This window comes from Gouania willdenowi, chromosome 13, assembly GCF_900634775.1.
Source record: "Gouania willdenowi chromosome 13, fGouWil2.1, whole genome shotgun sequence".
NCBI classification, from domain to species: Eukaryota; Metazoa; Chordata; class Actinopteri; order Blenniiformes; family Gobiesocidae; genus Gouania; species Gouania willdenowi.
Genome location: NC_041056.1, coordinates 31,546,195 through 31,568,914, shown reverse-complemented (window position 1 = coordinate 31,568,914; position 22,720 = coordinate 31,546,195). Strand labels below are relative to the sequence as shown.

At 38.4% G+C, this 22,720-nt stretch overlaps 1 protein-coding gene across 1 annotated transcript in view; it reads right to left on the bottom strand.

Annotated features, from left to right (window-relative positions):
* The window catches only part of LOC114474868 (calsyntenin-2-like), a 356,008-nt gene that overhangs the window by 11,841 nt on the left and 321,447 nt on the right, over nt 1–22,720 (bottom strand). The window contains exons 10-12 of the mRNA XM_028465442.1: nt 14,810–14,976; nt 10,839–10,987; nt 3,164–3,366 (exon numbers count right to left, since the gene is read on the bottom strand). Coding sequence (XP_028321243.1) covers nt 3,164–3,366; nt 10,839–10,987; nt 14,810–14,976 — 519 coding nt within the window. The remainder of the gene's footprint in view (nt 1–3,163; nt 3,367–10,838; nt 10,988–14,809; nt 14,977–22,720) is intronic.

Genomic DNA, 22,720 nt, shown 5'->3' with positions numbered 1-22,720 from the left:
GTGTTTTTCCACCAGAATCTACCACCTGATCTGAAGTAATCTGAATTGCAGTTTTTTTGAAACATTATTCTAATCATATGTGATTACGACAAATATATTTTAATTACTGAGTAATCTTTTGTAACGTATAATACAAATTGCTTTCGATTATAATTATAGTGTGACTTAAAAAAAAAAAAATATTACTTAGTAGGGGAGTAACAAATTAGTCAGCGCATATTACAGTACAAAATACAATATGAGTCTCATGATATAAAAATGAAAAAAAAAATCCCAATGATGAGTAACAAACGTAAAACATCGACTTTCGTTGGAGACTTTCCATTCATTATCTGCTCCTTTCAGTACTGCAGCAGTGCTTTGGCCAGTGTGTGATTCAAACATCGCTCGTGTTTGAATCACATATCTTTTCATTTCCCAATCGTTGGTGTGGGCTGTAACTGTTATGTAGCTTTGAGTATCACATTAGGGTCAGTCGTTTGTAATCATCGCTACTCCCTCAGCCGTCTCTGTGAAGCCTTTTACTTTAGGGGACCAAGTACACACTTCATGCTGCTGTGTAGGAATCCATGTGTCGACATAGGGCAATGCATGTTGACAGATATGTTTCAAACTTATGTTGCCGACAAAATCAAAAGGGACTGGAATCAGGCTGTGAAGATAACAGCTCCTGTCCAAGATCCGCCTTGTCGCCAAATAATGACATCAATGTAAGAGCAAAGGAGGATTGTCCTCCCGCCATTTAAGTGTTTGTTGTGTGAAACTTGGCCTCTTCTCCTGTTGCATGTGAGGAGGGGGCCACAGCTGTGACCAGAACTTAACCATCCTGTATCCAAACTGGTAATAAATCTTTAAACTTAACTAAACGGACTCTGGTTAAGATTTGAATATGTTTGTCAGGTGCCTTCTGAATAACACCTGAGAGTTAACATTTCACTGTTTCCACCATGTTCTGTCTAAACCTCTGCTTAGAAGTATGGGGTGCTACGTGTAAAAATTTAGTATAAAAGTTGTAGCGAACACATTTTCATTATTTATCTGACTTTTCTCATATTAACCACATATATAGAGGTTAAAAAAAAGCATTAAATCTAAATATTTAAATCTAAATCTAAATGGTATATGTTATATATAAATGTTTAATCTATATCTAAATATTTAATCTAAATCTAAATTATAAATCTAAAGCTAAATGTTATATGTTATTTGTTATATCTAAATGCTAAATCTAACTCTAAATCATTAATCTAAATCTAAATGTTATATATAATATCTAAATGCTAAATCTTATATTTAAATGTTAAATCTAAATCAAAATATTAAATCTAAATTTAAATGTTTAAATGTAAATATTATATGTTAAATCCAAATGTTTAAATCTAAATCCAAATGTTTAAATCTAAATCCAAATATTATATATCATATCTAAATGCTAAATCTTATATTTAAATGTTTAATCTAAATCTAAATATTAAATCTAAATTTAAATGTTTAAATCTAAATGTAAATATTATATGTTAAATCTAAATGTAAATCTAAAAGTAAATGTTTAAAATTAAATCTAAATGTTAAATCTAAATCTAAATGTTAAATCTAAATCTAAATATTAAATCTAAATCGCGCGGGCGGCATTGAGAAAAGGCGATCTGGCTCGCTCTGGGGTGCTCGGTCGATGCGCCTGGGGGCCGGTGGGGCAACTTGCAGCATCTCTTTTGTGCCCTAGGCGGCTATGGGGGTGGTCGTCATCCCTGGGGGGGCTGCTCTCGGTACTGTTTCTGTTCCGGGTCCTTCTGGCCTGGGGTACGGTCATTGCTGGCTTTGGGCGCCCGCTACCCGTTCGGCAAGGCTCTGGCCGTCTGCTGGGCGTGGGCCTTGGCTCCTCTGCTGGGGTCTTCGGCCGGGGGCTCTCTGGGCCCTCTCCTCGGGGGGTTGGGTGCAGGGGTGTGGGTCGGTGGGGGGGGCGGGATGTTGGCGAGGGGCCTTGGGGTTGGGGGTTGGGGGTTGGGGTCGGTGGCGGGATGCGCTGGGTGCTCGGCTCCTTGGTCTTTCTCGGATGTGTGTGTGGGGGGCAGAGTCTGCTTCTCGTCCTGGGATCTCGGGGACATCTGGGGGGCTGCTCTGCCGTGGGGGGGTTGCCTGGGATACTTTCTGCTGGCCTGTCTGCATCTGCGGGTCCTGGGCGGCTCCTGGGTTTGCAGTAGCACTTTTTGCACATACAAAGGTCTACGAAGCACTGACACACCTTGGGATGTGGGATAAAACTCGTTCTGGGCCTAACTTTAGACACGTTGATCCCAAATACCTGCTTTAGGTACTACCACTCACTCATTCCCTCTTTCCACAGCCACCACCATTATAGTTAAGCTTCACACTTGTCACTAGACTGGCTTGATTACACAACATATTAAGCACAATATGTTCTACTTCACATCTCACTCTCTGTAAAATAATCTATTCTTCCCCACTGTTCCTGCCTTGAGTCTCTCCCCCCTGCTCCCCTCGCCCTCTCCCTCCACCTAGGTGTAACACTGCTCTCCCTTTTTATATCCTCCCTACAATAAAATGTTTCTTAGCCTTCCTTAGGGAGGGCTGGTGATGGTCACAATTAAGCAATAAAATAAATTAATGTATTTAATTGCAATAACAAAACATGCATTGCTGTCTCATAATGATTGCACTTTTTTATACTGGATGCTATTTTGTGCACCATTAAATTTGATAATGCCATTTTTTAATATTGTAAAATTTTGTGCCATAAAATGTTGTTACATTGCTTGGACATTTAATATGTTTGATAACCCTGCTTTCAATTCTCATATCTATATCACATAAAAACATAAAAATCAAGACAGAATTATATTTCATTGAGGGAGCTTCAGTTCCATTCAAACAGGGGTGCTTATCTCAAGTCTTGGGCCCCAATCCATAATTTTGTATGTGTCTATCATGCTCACCTGACTGTGAGATGCAGCTTTGTATCAGACCTTATGCAGAGCTGCATTATAACACACACATTAGATTCATGTGTGAATCAGGGAAAATAGTCATCCTGCGTGACTATACCTGATGACAGTTGAATGTTTGATGCAACCATAGATTTTTACACCTTTATTGATTTCCTCTACTTTACGCCATGTGATGGATGAACTGCCTCAGTCCTCACCTGCGTGATGATCAGCCGTGGTGACCGTGCTGATGATGTGGACGTCCTGGAACAGAGCAATACCCTCTGATGATCTGAAGTCTGCTGCAAGCCAGCTGAGTTTCTCCACTCCAGTGATGGTGATCCTGGGCTCGCTGGGCTGCTGCACCATCACCACTGCATCAATGTCAGGGATAGTGATGCAAGTGTCCTCACCAAAACACCTGTGCAAAACGGAGGTGGGAAGAGGACATTAGTGATGTTTATTTAGAAGTCAAAATTTAAATCAGTGATGGATAATACATAGAAGTAAAATAAATAATCTTTGTTGGTGCAACAACACTGATATTTGAAGGTATCAAACAACATATCTGTGAATTTTTCTATTTATTCAAATCAGTGTTTTTCCATAAATGTTTCATTATTGATTAGCGTCAGGAGGCGGCAGTATTTCTTAACAAGTGTGCTGCAGACTGTCTTCAAGAAGCTTACTTAAAGCTGATATCCAGCTGACATCCACTCTAACAATAAATGTGTTGTTTATGTAGTTACGCGACTTTGTTATGTTTTGCAATACGCGTGCACAAACATAGAGGCGTAGCTTCTTGTAGATTGGCAGAGGCAGAGGAGGAAGTAGAGCTGTTGACAGAAACTCCGTATAGCAGCTTGAAGGTTAAAAACACATTGCTATTATAAAGAAAAATCACTGCAGCATTCTAGAGATTGAATTAGACTCAATCTGGTTTACAAAGTATAAAAAAGTGATTGTCAACATACACAATTACACAATGTGTAAATTTGGTTAATATAGACACTTTCCCATTGTAAATAATAACAAAATAAACACTCCCGAACTACCTTTCTCTAAATATATGTTAAAGTACACTGTCCATATCCTCTGACTGTTGCTTTTCCCCACCAGCTGCCTATGCAACATCAGAACCGTGCAGCACCACAGTTATTAATAAAGCTTATCGGCAGCACCAGGATTCTCTTTGCTCTTTTCTTTCAGCCAAATCCACACTTCAATGCTCTGGGTATGAATGTATAGCAGTGCGGCCTGCTGTGTTTATATGTGCATGTCGCACAAACCCGCCTGTCAGCTCGTGATAAATGTACAGCATCCATCAGCATTAAGCATTAAATGGATGACTATATCAATGCTTCAAGATTTAACTGGTTTTGAGGTTCCACACAGCTGGATGAGAGAGCTTACCAGTCTTTATACTGATGAAGTAAACCTCTTTGGATTGGCACACACATTTTTAGAGCACAAATCAGATTCCTTCACAAACACCTATCTTATATACCAGATGACATTTCTTCCGAGCATGGCTTTGTACACAAGTCAGAGAACATCACAACCATCTTCCCTCCATGTATGTCTTAACAACAAAATCATGGTAATGTATTGCATATATGATATGCATTTTAAGAGTTTTAGTCATTCAATGACAAAACTCACAATGATTGCTCAAAGTAGGTGTGCCAGTACTACTTGTACATTGTAATAAAATGGAAAAAGTCTGCAGCTGGTTTATAATCATCTACATAATAAATTATAATTTCAAAACGAGTTATTATAATTCAAAGATACCGATGGCCCTGTAAAAATATGGATAACCAGAAAAATATATGGATTCTCAGGATTCATATGACCCTCACTCTGGGTAAGAGTAATACTAAAGTAGTTCAATCAACTGAGTCAAGAGTGAAAACAATAGTTGTGACTCATTAAAGACAAAAAACAGAATTCTTTTAAAAAACTGACACAATCACCTCTCACTGCCCCCTGTTGGCCTCTTGTCCCTTGTCTGTTAGTCTGACTTGTCTCTGTTGTTGTTGAGTTTGTAACAGTCTTGTTGTAATGTCTGACATGTATGGTTTGTGTAATTGTCAGTGCTGTTTTTTTAAAAAAATATTTTACTGTGTTGTATTTCATTGCATTATGTTATGTGTATAATTGTAATTTTATTCCCTTCAAGGATGACACATAACTGTCCAGGGACTATAGCTGAAAAGTAGCTTTTGGGCTAATTCTGGCATATTTACTGAAATGTACATTATTATGCACTGTCCCTATAATAAATAAATAAATAATAAACCCTGAGGTTTTGGCTGAAGTGCATCTAGGCTGGAAATTCAAAAATGCTTTGAATGGACGGGGCTCCAGGTGTAGTTAAGACACGCCCAGTAGTGCTATACAATCTCCGAAAAACAATCCATGTTGAGCTCACTACCTATCCAATACTCACCATACCTCGATTAATATTTCTATCAATCCAACCAACTTCTCAGAATATACAGAGTTGACTGGTGTTTGTTTTTTATAGGAGGGGCGGGACCAACACTGCTGGTATTTAACATGAGAAGTCACCAAAATGTCGCAATTCACTATTCTCAGCAAATAGCAAAATATGATTGTCAAAGCTGGATTTCAACCCATGGAGGGAAGTCACTCTTACATTTTCTTAAGAGCACAGCAAATGTTGAGAAATTACTACATCTATTGCTATGTGAACCCGTAACCCTTCAGGTTCTGGGATCGCAGTGTGAAACAAGTTCCAAGTTCCTCTAATCTGCTTTTTGACTTCCAGAGGCAAAGGCTAGCGCAGCAATACTCAAGCCTATTGGAGTTACTGAACCTTACAAACATCATCAGTGTTTTCAATAAAGCCTTTCATAATTAGAAAAATAAAATACAATTTCTTCACCTTAAATTCAGGGAGCATTGTGCCGCTTGACATTTTTTTCACAAATATTATGAGTGGGCTGAATGGAACTGACACACACTTAAAGCTGCAATATGTAAGGATTTTTTTTGACGTAATTTGGTCAAAAATCCATAATGGCTTTTGAACATATTTTAATTTAAAGTGTTCTGAAAGGACAGTGAACGTCTTCTCCTCTGGATTTCTAAACCTCATTTACAGAGTCTGTAAATGAGAGTGCTCCATGAGCTATTTTGAGAGTTACTATTGGCTGCTCGACTGAAGTCAATGTGTGTTCACATGCCATTGATAACAAAAAAGTGTAATGGCGGACGTTCCAGCAGAAGTCTCTATCGTGGCATTAGGCACAGCTGTTAAACAGCAAAGCAAGCAGAAAAAGGAAGACCGATGTGGAGAAGCAACAGTCTAAAGGCTCAAGCATGTTCAGGTGGAACAGCAGTGAGTGATACATACTTTCATGTCTCTATAACATGAGAAAACTCTCCAATATTACTAGTCCATTTGGTAAGGGACGATAGGTTACAAAACAGGGGGGTGGGAGGATTTGGAGTGTTGTTGTTTCTCACAATGTCTGTTTTCTCACAATTTCACATACTGCAGCTTTAAGCCAAGGACATTTGTTTTGCTTTGTTCAAAAGGTTTTAATTTTTCATTTAATCAAATCAATATTTAAAATTTTACATCATAATTTATATTTTGAATAAACTAGTAATTAAGGAAAATTATTTCAAGTAATATATTTCTACTGTGTGTGTCTTGACCTCCGTCAAACTCCTGAGGCTAACTCAACAAACCCCTGGGGTTTATTCAAACCACTGGGCTAGAGGGAGGTTTGTATGCATTTGTAATGTATTAGTGTGTGTGTGTGTGTGTGTGTGTGTGTGTGTGTGTGTGTGTGTGTGTGTGTGTGTGTGTGTGTGAGTGTGTGAGTGTGTGTGTGTGAGTACGTGCGTGCGTTAAGGATTATCTGGAGCCGGTCCAAATTAATTATTCACAAATACAACAAGGGAGTGTAGAAGGGGCGTCTCAAAGCTTAGTCTGCCATTGTTTTGTCAATTCTCCAAGTAATTGCAGTTATTAGACAGGGGAATAACAAACTTAATTGCATCTACCAGAATTAATTAATATGTTTGTTTATTTGTTTGAGTTAATACTGTTCACAATTGCTCTTAACAGTAGATGACATTTAATAATGAGCTACAGTTTTCATTCTCAATGTTTGTATTGGAGTCTTCCTGCTGGCATCTTCTCTGCATGAAGCACCAAAAAGTCTAATTGGAAGTGAAATCAGTTGTGTTATCAACAGGACTAAACTACATTATCAAAGGGGATAAAACAACATAGTGATGGCAACATGCTGGGCCTTCAGCAGTTTCTTCTGCAAGAGCCAACACTGCATAAACTTAAATTCCTCATGTAGGTGTGTATTACGTAATGCATGAATAAATAACACACAAACACACACATGCACACAAACAGCCACGCACAATCATAAAAATCATAAATGAATGAATGAATTCAATAAAAGTGGGTGACTATGAATAGAATCTTCTTTAGATCATCAGGCAAAATCACAGTGAATGTTTAATTTATCAGGTTGAAGTTTTCACTTCACTTGGCCTTACTTTACTTATTTTCTATACTTGCTTTTTCCAGTTCTTTGATCTAATCAGACCAAATTTGAGCTTTTTAGCCATCAGACAAGATGTTATGTTTGGTGGAAACCAAATACTCCACATCACCAAAATACACCATTCCCACTGTGAAGCATGGTGTTGGTAGCATCATGCTTTGGGGATGTTTCTCAAAATACACTAAAATCTTATTTCGTCTGCAAGAGAACCATGGCTTGGGATATGATTTATTTTATAGCATGATAATGCAGAATACAAAAACTACACAGGAATGGCTAAAAGACACCCAGGTAAATCATAACATGATCATAACATGATTTACCTAGAGCATACATGGGCCCGTTGTAAACAGTCACATTTACTGGTTCAATAAATGGGAAGAGATTCAAATTCTGATGTAGCTGATTATGATTGATGTTCCGCATAAACAGGACTGAATCATAACATAACCTAACCGCTAGAGCAGACATGGGCTCGTCTGTGAATGGTCAAATTTACAGAACTTGGAGTCACTGTTAGCTTACCAATAAACAGGAAGAGGTTTGTCACCTTTATAATAAGTATTAAATAGGCCACTGGGAGTGAGGCCCAAGGCCAAGGCAGGCTCACTTGATAATACTGTATCATGTTTTTCTGCAGTGAGTGCCTTCTCCTCGTACTTCTCTCTCTGCTCTGTTTCAGGTGTCGTGTAGCTGGAGATGGCAGTTCCTGATCTGTGGTTCGTCTGTTCATCCTTCTGTTTACTAACCCCAACCAGTCGCAGCAGATGGCTGCCACCTGTGAACCTGGTTCTGCTGGAGATTTCTTTCTGTTAAAAGGGAGTTGTTTCTTCCCACTGTCGCTAAATGGTTGTTCATGTGAATCTTGTTGGGTTTTTTCTTTCTTATTATGAATTTTTTATTTTGATAAGCCCACTGAGATGACTTGTAAATTGCGGTATACAAATAAAATTGAATTGAATTGAGCTGAATTAAATGTTCTTGAGTGGCCGAGTCAATGCCCAGATCTGAATCCAATAGATAAGTTATGGCTGGACTTGAAAAGGGCTGTTCATGCTGATACCTGTGCAACCTGACAGAGCTAAAGCAGTTTTGCCAAGAAAAAAATTACAAAAATTGCAGTGTGTAGATGTGCAGGACTGATAGAGACTCATCAACACAGACTCAATGTGATCAAAGCCAAAAGTGTTTCTACTAAATATCAACTTGTAGGGAGTGAATAATTATGCAAACAGTTATTTATTTATTTATTACACATTTTTGTTTAATTGACATTGTTTTGTAGAAACCTGTTTTTGTCTTAACATTGAACAGATTGTTCCAATAAATTGTTGTGCGAAAAGAAACAAACTCTTCTTCTTCTTTTTTTTTTCACCTTGATTTGTTTAATAAAGAAATGAAAGGCTAAATCATCCAAGGTGGTGAATACTTCTGATAGGCACTGTACGTATAATAGCATTAAGTAACCCATCTTTGTTTCCAAGCCAATGTTCAACAAACATAAAATCTAAAGTCCACCACCAGGCATGAATAGTGCAATGTCTATTATTATGATGGATTAGCCTGTCACGCACTTTTTAGGTTAGATTTTTAAGAGCAAAATACAGATTGCACTTGCAACTATTGTACTCTGCAACCCTGAAAAGGAGCAAGCAGGTTGGGAAATGGATAGAAGGATGGATGTATTACTTTTTACAATCAAATATACAATATGTTGGTGCACTTGTTGTACAGACAATACATTATTATTTTTTGACCTGCAAACAAATAAGCCAAAACATTTTGTCTTTGTCTTTATGGATAAAAATACAGATATGTCATGGATTGGCAACCTGTCCATATCCAGGGTGTATCCCCACCTACCGCCTTTAGAGTGCAGAAGATAGGCATGGTCAGACGCCCAAAGGCCCTGACTTGGAACAAGCAGGCCAGAAGATGAATGAATAAATAAAAAAAACAGTTGCATGTGATTCACCTTTCTTTGGAGAAGCTGTCAATTTACATTGGTGGATACAAATCCAAGAAAAAGTTGTCTTAACTATCTAGACTTCCTCACAGCCCAACTGTGCTAGGTACTGAAATGTAGTTTGTTGGTTGGGAAATGCTGACTCAGGTCAACTTGCTTAGTCTTAAGTACTCTCTAACCTAAGCAGTCATTTTAAGTATAGAAAGAAAAAGTGATGTGAGTGCCATTCTCACTTGTGTATGAAATACACTTTGAAAATTTTACATTGTCCTGCATAAAACATTTACACAATTACCTTGCACATTTATTTAGATGTTAAAAAACTGACAAAGTGAAGACATTCCTAAATGGATAAATTCTTGCTGGACACACAAGTTCTTAAGTTGAGCACAATCTCCTTTTTTATATTTTGAAGGCTATCGGTATCTGCAGTTATCGAGCATCAGTAAGAAACAAATTATGTTGCATAGCCAAGAAAAAAATTGCATTTTTAGGAAGCGGCCAAGTTTCAGAGTCCAATCAGCAGGGATTCACACATTTTTTTGAATGGATGCCCTAACACTCATCAGCTACAATAAAGTGTTATGCAGCTCATTAAACACACACACACACACCACACACACACAGAGCAGTGGTAAGTAGCATACCAGTCAGCAATTTGTGATGAATAACTTTAAACATTTGGCAATGATGCATTCTTATCCACCATTATCATAATGTTTTCTATGATAATATGTGCGCTGCAAGCGATGATGACTCTGCCCCCTCACCAGTAACACACACACACTGATATGTAGCATGCACCTCTGTTATGTTGAAAATGTAAAGAGCCCCCAGCTGTGGCGCATCGAACCCAATGGGAGAGAGGCAGGCAACCGAGAGCTGTGCAGCAGGGGGCCACGTATACTTAAAACAATCATGAATTTTAATGGTAACCCACAAGGAAGCCTGTTCCACATGCATACATCCTCTTGTTTTGCATCCCTCCCTACCTCTGGAAACACCCAGGCGGTATTAAAAATATACATGACAAGAAAGTATAAAAACAAGCTGAATGATGTATTAGAGGAAAGGGAAAGTGACAGCAAAAGAAAAGATGAGGAGAAAGGAAAGAAGGATTGTGCATAAATGTGTGAAAAGGTAATTAAATGTTAGTCTGACAGTTCTGTTCCTCTGTTGATGTAACACTTAGCAGGGGTGTGGAGGTGAGATCACACTTCATATGTGAGCGCAGAGGTAGGCCTACTATGAACTGGTCACACGCTAGGAGATCAAAATAAGAAATAATAAAATAACTAATGTGCAATATAGTGAGCTTAAGTGCGTTGAAAAGCAAAATGACTGCTATAAATGTTGGACACTTACTGGACCAAGGTGGAGATGTGCAGGCGTCGGATACCCGGTGTGGGAAATTGCCGGGAATTAATGTAGGACACCTTTCTCACAGCAGCATTTATGTTCCCCAAGTCATCTCCTTCCATTACCAGTATAGACTGAGCTGGGTTGAAGTGAAACTGGGCAAGAAAAAAACACACATATTTGGTGAAGGCAGTAATAGTAATAGTTTATATGTGCACACAATGGCTCTAATAGGGATGATGTATAATGATTGGGTTTGATGTGATGGGAGAGATTGACCTCCTGATGGGGGAAAGCATTAATGCTAATCTTTTTCTTGTATCCTAATATTTGACTTTAACTGATTTAAACAGTTTGGTTTTTTTTTTTCTTATTTGTTTTCATTAAATAAACCAAATGCACCCACATATTTCTCTGGTCACATGGTGGCAGTGTTTAACCCTGTAGATACAAAAGTCCTCCCTTGTGTTAAAGCAGAGGTGGTGAGTCTTGTGTTGGGGATTACTCTTTATCACAATTGATTGTCAGTAAAAACTATGTACACTGCTAACTATCTCAAAACAATCAAACAAAACCACTATTTAACTTATTATTGTTCCATCTTTTTGTATTTCCTTTCTGTTAATTGTTAATAGTCAATTGTACTTTTCCAAATTAAGCCAGAATCTCATAACTTCACACATAAAAGACCAACTACACAATCAACTACAAATAAAATATAATGTATCACATCAGTCTACTAGAAAGTCAGCATGTTTTGCTAAAAGTTGAATTTTGACAGAGGTGTTCACTCTCCTGCAGCACTTGATTTTAGGCCCATGTCTCTTTAAGAAAGGTTTATTGTTCCCTTGCCAAAACAGCAAAGTGTTTCACACTTTCTAAGCTTGAGTCTCAGGAGCCAGATGATAGCACTTTACCACTCCCACCATGGGGTTCTCTATGAAGTCCCACTCCACTGTCATTTTCCACTTCACAGCTTTGTCTTTTTTGTCCTCTGTCACTGCACGTCCTTCCTTCTTTTGTACTAACTGTTTCTCTTCTCTGATTGCGGTCTGCCTGGCATCCACCATACTAATGACGTCATTCTTGATTTCATTGTCATCTACGCCCACTTTTTCTTGTACCGGGGTGCAAGAGTTGCTGGAGCTTGTCCCAGCGGTCATAGAGTGTAAGATGGTGTAAACTAAAACCCTCCTGACTGGGATGCTAATCTATCACAGGGCATGACAGAGCCAAGGTTTGGGGTGAACCCATGATTTCTGCACTGAGAGACAGCAATGCTCACCAGTGTGCCACATAGTGACCCTGGCTTCTTGTGGAAAATAAGGAATATGGATGCTCTAAATGATCTACTACACCGGTCCGAGATTGTGGTTCTTCACTTTTTGACTATAACCCCCTGAAAATCATCTGTTTGCTGTATCTCAACTTTTTGTACGGGTTTAGAGAGAAAGCAAAAATCCAAATAGCAGATCACAGAAAAGTGCCAAAGATTGGTGAAGCAGTAGTCTAAGGGCTAAAACTGTCTATTTTTGTTCAATTATCTAATAATAATGTATACTTTATTAACCACCATAGATAAATATTTTCTCTGCATTTTACCCAAAGGGGTAGGGGTGGACTGCCAGTTGGGGACATTCAAGGAGCTGTTAGGTTAAGGGACTCGCTCAACATCCCACAGTGATGGCCCAGCTGAGATTTCAACAGGGGGCCCTCCAGTTACAAGCCTGCTTCCTTAACCACTAGACCAACACTAGCTTTCACTGAACAAGACCATCCATCCAACTATATATGTATAGATCTATAGATATAGGAAGTGTATGTCAAGATTTTGTCTAGTTTGTCCCAATGGACCAAATGAGGAGAAGCAAAGGAAGCATGAGGATGCCAAAGATGTCAACCCAACAATATTTTTACATAAAATAACCAAAAAAACAACTGACTATCAGAAACAGTGTTTGAAATAAAGGCATTTAAAATAATAACGTTAGGCAATGGCATTTATTTCTCAGTAATGGGGTAATCTAACAAATTACTTTTTACGCCGTTACAACGTCGTTAACGTTACTGAACTTTAAATGCGGTGCGTTACATGCATTGATTGAATAAACTATGATCCAAAAGCACCCCTGGCTTCATACACAGCTGTCGTGAGGAGGTGGGTTAAAAAACAAGGTGAGCGATTATGATTGGCTAAGGTGGCATCATGTTTCATGGTAGCCAATCAGAGCCAGTGTTTTTACACATGTGCCAGCACGAGGAGGTGGGTTAAAAAACGAGGTAAGCGATTATGATTGGCTAAGGCGATGTCATGTTTCATGGTTGCCAATCAGAGCCAGTGTTTTTTACACATGTGCTAGCACACGCACCACACACACAACCACTAAAGATTTGATGAAGCAGCAGAGATGGTGAGCGTGGAGAAGTTCGATGAAAAGTTACGATACACAAATTAATTGTGGTCAAAGGCAAGAACGTGCATGTGAAGTGTTCATTATATCCAGGAGTGATGACTTTGTCGAAATTCGTTGTAAGCAACTCAAATTTAATGAAGCACCTCACAACGACACACTCATCTGAAAAATCTGAACTTTTTGACACATAGCAACTTTTTTTTTTTTTCTTAAACAGTAACACAAATAGTTCTTTTTCTTGGTAATGAGTTACTTTTATTATAGAGTAATTCAATTACTAACTCAGTTACTTTTTGGAACAAGTAGTGAGTAACTATAACTAATTATTTTTTAAAGTAACGTTCCCAACACTGGCAGAAAGCATGAAGGACAATGATCTAAAAACCATTAAATGGCCAGCTTTGAATGGTGTGCTTTAAATTAGAGCCGTAATCAGGCCTAAAAACATTAGTCAGAGCCACACAGATTATGGCCGAACCCGTCCAAACCTTAATGAAGCTGATCTCTCTTTAAGTCCGAAGCAATTACAGCCCAACACTATTCAAATCGGTACGCACGCATATAAAATGATTTGAGGCAAGTTTCTTTAAAAAACGCAGTTTTATTCACGAGCCACTCGTTTTGCATACAGCTGTAAACATAACAAGCAGCTTCAAGTGCTGCTACACGTTATGTACCGGAATACTTCTGCCGTATAGAATGTTGTAACATTGCTCTAAAACACTTAACTCAGCGACCTATTCTCTACATATGTGACAGCACACAGCTCCAAAATGAGTCGTAATGTGGTAATTTAACATAATTTATTCATGCACCTTCAATTCACCTCTTTAGCATCCATTTGTCCGTCATTCTTGTGCTAATCAAAACAAATCACCTGACTGTTCATTTACCATTTTATCGCTTTAAATGGTAAAAAAAAGTAAATGGTGCTTTAAATAGTGTGTAGGATCCTTTCCTTGAGTAGAAACATGGGGGGAAAAGGAAGCCTACTCATTCTCTACAAACATACCGACAAGACAGGGTGCGTTGAAACAAACTGGAATCCGTGACTCACAGACATAGACAGGGAAGAAATTAAAGAAATTGGCAAAGCAGTGGACTAAGATATACCAATTAGAACTAAATGAAAACAAGAAAAACAAAGGCTATAAGTAAACACTCAACCCATGAAATAACTGAGCAGGACTTGAACCAACAACCCTGTGTCCTTTACAAAAGCAACTCATTCCCACGTGTCACCAAATTAACTAAATGCAAGTAAAACAAAACGAAACAACTCTAAAAACATAATCAAATATTAGACTACTGAATCAACACAACTAATCGCTATAAACAGTTGTTACAGGTACTTTCCAATAACATTAGTGCTGCTGATCAGCTGTCAGTGGTATACAAGGCATGAGTAGTTTAGAAGAGCTTGGTTTATTATTAGTTAAAAAAAATAAAGTATGGTGTGTTGGAACACAAACTTCTAATGTGTGGTCCAATAAAAACAAAAACTAATATTTTTAAAACAATGCTGTGCATATTTGTATTTGTATTTGGTACATTTGGGCATACCTTAATACTCTTGTCCAGGCTTTCAAGAGAATTGATGTCAAGGCCCTCTTTGCAGGCCTGCAAACAGGAAATGACCTTCTGACTCTCAATTTTCCCTGGTCGAATGGTCAGTCCAGACAAGCTTCCCCGGAAGTACTGGGTGAACCGTGGCTTTGTCACCTCTCCTCCTAAAATGCAGTGAAATATTGGATTAGCTGCCTCTGACACATTGAAAATAAAAACTGTTGAAATTTAAAAATGCAGCTTTGGCATTTTTTTTTTTGTGGCAAGAACCAGACTTGGAAATCAGGTCAAATTTAAATGGAAAAAAAATGACTAGTTAGTTAAAAACAGTGAGAAATTGGCATAAGATCTCATTTTAATTACATTATCATCATACTATCATTGACCTTGCCCATGCGTTATTTATGACCCCATGATAACACTATAGTTATATTTGTGCTAATGATGGAGGTGTTTAGTCCTGATGCATTGAATAAACAGTAAGGTGCACCTGCCAAAGTGCAGGCGCTTCTCTTAGTCGACTCATCCAAGCTAAATAAAGGGAAGAAAAAAAGTCAACACTTTGAAAGCCTGGCCTCTGAACTCCTCAAAGGCCAGGACTGGCAAGAGACAGGCTCCAAACCACTCATTAGCTGAAAGGTTACTAGCACTGCGAATCAAAACTCTCGCATTTACAATTCTTACCTCTGTTTCATTCACCCTGCAGCTTTCTAATTCCGGCAGTATTCCACCAAAAGACTAAAGGAAAATAACATGCAATCATATTTTGGCTTACAGATGTTTAAAGTGGTACTTTGAATACATGAATACAAAAATGTGGACTTCAAAAGCACTCCTACTATCCCCCAATTTCCACTGGATGCGGCTCCGCTGCGTTACGTCACCTCCGCGTTACCGGAGCTGATAGGTTTCCACTTTATTCTATGTGTTAATTTCCACCAGGTCCGCTGCGGTGCATCTCTGCTCCATCCCAGATGCGGTAGTCCGGTGCCCTCTGCCAGATATACGCAGGGCTTCTATTTCTGGCGGACACCGGAGCACGACGCATCAATCAGCACAGAGCAAATTAAGCTAAACAGGAAATTAAGCACGTACTCCACAATAAAATATCGGGTTACTTTTCAAAATAAAACACTTCAGATTATATTTCAAGTAAATACATCACCAAAACGTCATAATGTGTAAAAAATTCACATCCACTATATTGATTCCTCTCATATTTTGATTTAGTTTATGTTTTACTGGTGCAGTTTTATCTCTTCTCTGTTGACTGTTGATAAAAAATGTGGCTATGACAAATCCAGAGTCCAACCTTCTTGTACTCTTTCGTTAGGAACAATGACCTTTTTTTCTGTTTATTGTTGCGTTTATAACACGTACATTTAACTGCGTTCTCGCGCTATTATATAAATATTGTGAGAACTGCTCTGTCTCGTGACGTCACAGTCGTTCAACCGGAGTGCACCGCGGCGCACTCAAAACGCAACCGGTGGGGATTACCAGACAGCGGACAGCGGTGAAAAACCGGATCGGTGCCATGGCAGCGGAGACGTATCCAGTGGAAACCCCTGGTCAGTCACTTTTTTTCATCTCATTCATGCAGCCCTTGTGCGTAAAGCTCACAGTTACTGCACACCTTACCGTCAAACAAGCTCACGTAGTGTCCTTTCGTAAAAATATAGACCTTTTCTTAATGTAAGTGTTAAACTTAATGAAAACAAATGAGAAAACATAGTTTTTAATCTGTGAAAATTAGGTCACTGAGTCATCGATTGCTACCAAAACCTATGTCTGGTAAAGACACAGATGTTTGAAAACCAAAAGGCAGGTGAAAAATGGCATTGTGTCTGCGATCTGCACCGGACCCTTTCTGATATAAAAGCCCTACTTTCCTGCAGAGCCAAGTCTGTTTCTTAATCAGTTACAGGGCATGGTGTGCCGTTGGTCCTGGACCGCGTCACAGCCACGCCTGAGTTTTAGGAAAAGACCTACAACAATGTAGGCATCAAAACGCTGCTTTGAGAAACCAGCCGCTGTGATTGAAATGAAGCGCAGAGCTGTACTTTAGATCATGGAAATAAGCGCCTGAAAGATTTAAAGTTACTGTTAGATAAAACAAACATTTAAGTGTCAGTTGTTGAATAAGTATTCAGTCATGATTTATTTTTGATCTGATGAGCTAAAGTAGATTCAGTAAAAGTAGAGTGCAGAAAAAAACAAGATTGATGGATTGATTGATTGATTGATAGAAATCAATCCATACTTAATTTCTTCCTACTCAGTAAAAACTACCTGAACGTGTTATAAACGGTTTTTAAGGCCACATAGGAAACACTACTAGACGTCAAATATTAAATATAAGCTACAACATATCATTACAACTATTCTGCAACGTGTGTAGGTTGTTCTACAGCATTTTAACAAGCTTGTGGCAGAACAAAGACAACATATTAAACAAAACTGAATTTAAAACATGCTGGGGAGGCAGTCATTCCACTAGTACTGAATCCATTGTTAAGTGATAAAAACAAAGAACAGAGAAGGCTGACATGTCCTTAACACCTGACAGAAAATGTAAAAAAATCTCATAAATGAAAAACAAACTGAGTCAAAGAAACATGTTTAACAGGAACAAATGCAGAAAGGTAGTCTTAGCACCCTAAAAATGTTCATCTTCATATATACACTTAATGACCACAGTCACATTAATAAAGATATGCATGTTAACACTGTGTTGACTGAAAGAGGCAAAATTAATCAAGGGCATAATCACTGATACTTCTCATTCTAACTGAAAGGTCCTTTCTAATTGTATTGTGTCAGATCCAAATGCACTGAGAATTAGGCAGGCATTCAGATATTGCTTTTGTTTCTTTATGTTATATTCTATGCAACACATACTTCTTGTGGACCCAAATATCAATAATATTTCACTTAATAAATACCACATTCTGATAATTATTTTCTGATGCCCTGCCAAGAGGTGAATAGCCAGAAGAGAAGAGTCAATCTCATAAAAGAACAAGGTCAATGTGGAATTATACTACCAGTCTATGCCAAGCTTTTTTTTTTTCTTTTTTTCAGTCTATGCCAAGCTTGTATGCTCATGCCTCATCTGCTTCTCCAAGTACCATTTTCTCCCACTTTCCACCCTACCTTCGATTAAAATGCCCACCTATCCACTTAGTCCTACCATGACAGATGTTATCACATGAGGCTGTTGCAAGAGAAGCCATTATTGGTCCCAGATAGTAGATAAAAAAGGAAAAAAAAAGTGGATGAAATGGGATTACTGGTATGCTGTGGAGTAAGAATGATGTGGGTGATGAAACTGCTGATGATTTAACTTAACAGTGATGGTCTTGAAAATAATGAAAAGTTTCAAGTTTTTACTCCAACTTGTATAATTCAGATTGTAGAGCAGATGCAGATAACATGGATGACTTCTTTAGTAATTTGGATGTATCATCCATTTATCAAGAAGTGAGGAACAATCTAGAAGCACTTATCACCAAAGGAAAAATTACTGCTGCAATATTATCCATGCAATTGGGCAAATCTCCTGGCCCTTTCGGTCTCCCATCAGATCAGGTTTTCTGTTGAGCTTACTCCTTTTTTGTGCGAAGTGTTTTCTGATTCACTTGAGTCAGACAAAGTCCTTCCTTCATTTAACCAGGCCTGTATTTCTATTTTGTTGAAAAAAGATAAGGACCTGCTAGATTGTGCCTCCTACACGCTGATATCGTTGTTAAATACGGACGTGAAGATCCTTGCTAAAGCCCTGGCTCGCAGATTAGAGGATGTTCTCCCCTCTGTCATATCCCCTGACCAAACTGTGTTTATAAAAAATCAGCAGTCGTTTTTTAATATTCGTCAGCTATTTAAAATTTTGTACTCCCCCAAACATGATAAGTCAGAATGCCTTCTCTCTGTCGATGCTGAAAAAGCATTCGACAGAGTAAAATGAGACTCTCTTTCTGACATTTCCAAAATTTGGTTTCGGCTGAGTTTTTTGTTCTTGGATTAAACTACTTTATACCTCTCCCTCTGCTTCTGTATTAACTAACAACCATTACTCAAAATATTTCGTCTTACACGGGGACATAGCAGGGTTGCCGTATTAGCCCGCTCCTGTTTGCTATTGCCATAGAGCCGCTTGCGATAGCTATTCGTAACAATAGGAAAATACAGGGGATATGCAGGGGAGGAGGTCTCTCAGATGATTTACTCATTTATGTTTTGGAACCAGCGTCATTCTTACCGGAAGCCCTCGCCTTATTTGAACTTTTTAGTCAGTTTTCAGGATATAAAATTAATTTTAATAAGAGCGAACTCTTTCCAGCAAATAGAGACTTAACCTCACTAACCCTCCATTTAAGGTGGTGACAGATCATTTCTACTCTCTTGGAATCTGTGTCACAAGACAATTGAGAGATCTGTTTAAATATAATCTACTATGTTTATTTGACCAAGCTAAGCAGATTTTGTCCAAATGGTCCCCTCTATCACTGTCTTCTCATTGGTAGAATAAATACAACTAAAATGAAGCTTCTCCTAAAATTTTTGTATCGTTCCCAATTCTTATCCCAAATACCTTTTTTCAAATCTCTTGATTCTTTAATCACGTCCTACATCTGGAACAAGAAACACCCTCAATTACGAAAAACATTTCTTCAACAACCCAAGAAGATTGGTGGAATTGCTCTTCCTAATTTCCAGTATTACTACTGGGCAGCTAATATTTGCTGTATGTTGTATTGGGTGCACTTTTATCTGCAACCATCATGTCATGTAATGATGGAGGTCTATGCTAGTGCTCCAATTCCCTTGCCCGCCCTTCTGGGTGCTGCACTTCTACTAGCTCTGATTTTCCTAATAGTAATACCTTAGTAAAACAGTCTTTGCACATCTGGACCCAATTTCGAAAACATTTTGGGCTGCAAAAGTCATTGCAAAGCTCGATTGCGGCGAATCACCTCTTTGTCCCTTTGAATTCTGATGGTGCATTCAAGATTTAGCATGACAAAGGCTTGAGATCTTTTGATGATCTGTTCTTTGATAATCCTTTGAGTGTTTTTCTCAACAAAGTGACACCTTTGGTATCCCTAGAACGCATTTTTTCCGTTTTTTACAGATTAGGCATTATGTACAGGGTTTAATTCCACAGTTCCCTTCTAAGCTACTCGTCAATCATATTTATACATTTCTCTCTGTCAAACCTATGTCAAAGTGATAATGTCTACCTATACAACCTTATTTCTAAATTGCACTGTCCCTCTATGGCTGCTATCAGAACAGCTTGGGAACAGGCCCTAGGCTTTACTTTTTTGGACAATGTATGAGATTTAACTCTTAAACGTGCGTACTCTTCTTCCTTCTGTGCCCGTCATGCTCTTTTGCAGTTAAAAGTAGTTCATCGCATTCATATATATAAAACCACACTGGCTCTCACGTATCCTGATGTGGACCCTACTTGTGATAAATGTAAAGGTGATCCTGGCTCACTCATTCACATTTATTGGTCTTGTCCCACTTTTAGCTCAATTTTGGACATCGTTTTTTCCAATCTATGTCAGAGATACTTCACCACCAATTTCAGCCAAACCACTTGACCACTATCTTTGGCACATTTCCAGATTCGGACCTGCCAAAAGCAAAACTCAATGTTCTGGCCTTTTACTTTTTTGCTGGCCCGGTGAGCAATTTTACTTAAGAGTAGCGATCTTATCCCACCGTCCTTCTCGCACTGGATAAGAGATACAATGACCTGATTGAATCTTGAGAAAATACGTTACACTGCCCAGGGAACAGAAAGCAACTTTTATAAATTGTGGGACACCTTCCTGAAATTATTTGAGAGACCCACTGTTGTCATATCTGAGTAGCCTTTTACTGTCTTTTAGTTTTTTTCCTCTCTATTTCTCTTGATTTGATTTCTTTATTTCTTTATTTTCTTTGTTTGTTTATTTATTTAATATTTTTGGTGTGTTACTGCATCCTATATACCAACATAAATCTTAAATGAAACTCGGCCTCCTTTACAGTTTACAGGAAGGATTGCCCTTATCTGTACAGATGTGTGTATTGTCAACCCTGACCTTTTATTACTTAGAATGTGACTTCTAGGTGCAGCTGTGGTTAAATGTCATCTAGACTAGGCTTAACTCATGTTTGGATGTTTTGTGACCTGAAAAGTGAAGTCTTCCAGAGATTCTTACCACACAGTCAAGCTTACGGAGGGACTGGTCATTCCAGAAGGGTGGGGGAAAGAAAAAATATATGTTTCCCTGTACAGTAAAAGCTATTTTCTGTTATTATCTTTCAATAAAAAGACCTTTGAAAGAAAAAAATGAATTCAAAAGTGTTTAATTTTTGGTGTTGGTAGACTTTGTACAAAAGCAGAGTTAATTTTACTCTAATAGAGTCACATTATTTTTATGTAACTCTGGTGTGTATAATATTAGTAGTTAAAATCGAGTGTTAAAACAGAGTGTTTCTATATCAAATCTGGAGGTGTTACAATAGAAACAATAACTCTTGATTTTTTAACTCTAAACTCCCACAGTGGAAATAACACTAAAAGAGTAAATTCACTGACTCCGCCCCCAGCATCACAGGCTCTCACCGAAGCGACTATTCAGAACAATTTGCTTTCCACATGACTGAGGTGTTTGCCACGCTTGGTAAGTCATTTTAATTTGATATGTTTTTATTTGTCATTATTATTTTGGGCTGAGACCAACCTGTGTGATAGGCATTAGTCACATTGCTTCGTGATATGGCATATAAGTCTGGTTTAGCACACCGAAGTTCATTGTTTGCGGGCAAAACTATAGTTTTAAAAAACCGTGCAGGTGAACATTCACATTTTTGGCTAACTTAAATACAGTAGTCCCTCGTTTATCGCAGGGGTTACGTTCTAAAAAAACACCCACAATAGGCGAAATCGGTCACGTCAACACGGATACAGGTCTGTTCACCCATTCAACCATGGAGTAGAAGCTGTGTGTGTCCACGTGGAGCTGTATGACACGGTCTTTATAACCAGGACTAGGAAGGATTAGGTGTGGAGGAGAATCAGAGAGGAGGTGGTAGTAGCAGGTAAAAGTTCTCTCTGTAGCACTGAGCTAGCATAGCATTAGCCGCTAATCACACCGGCTTTTTTCACTGGTGGTTTATGAGAAGAGAAAAAGGAGCACAGCTCCTCACTACAGCAGACAGTGAAACTCACTGAGTTGGATGTGTCACTGGTGGGTGAACGCAGCATTAGCCAATCAGGACGCAGAACACGATGCGTTCATACACTGTAAAAAAGTACATCCAAATTGCACTGTAAAAAAATCCACGAAACAGCCAGGGACTACTGTACACCTAAAGCAATTTTCAGATCATGAAAGGTTGACATACAGTTATGCCACGACTTGAAGACAGATGTTCCGATTGGGTTCTACATTAACATTTAGATCTCTTCAGAGCTTTGTGCACACGGTTTAGGTAAAAATAAAAAAGGTTGAGGTTTTGTATTTATTTCTGCACTAACTATTGTCTGTGTGCGTTGATTAAGAGAGCACAATTTTAACAAACAAGTTCTGTTCTCTGTTATTGTTAAGCACTTTGTGATTTTTATCAGCGAAAAGCGCTATATAAATAAATGTTATTTACTTACTTACTTTTGAGTATAAATTTGCCTTTAAAGATGGACAATAGTATCTACAATTGGGCTTGGGCTTACACAACTTCTGGTTTAATCTCCATGCAGGAGATGCTTGCAAAGGTGGAATATGGGGGAGTGCAGAAGTACATTAAAGTTCCACAAAGTGATGAATGCTTCCATTTCCTCCAGTTTCTTCAAGAGGGTTTGTATTTATGTGCAATGTAAATTGGTATAGACTAATTACCTGTGAGTGA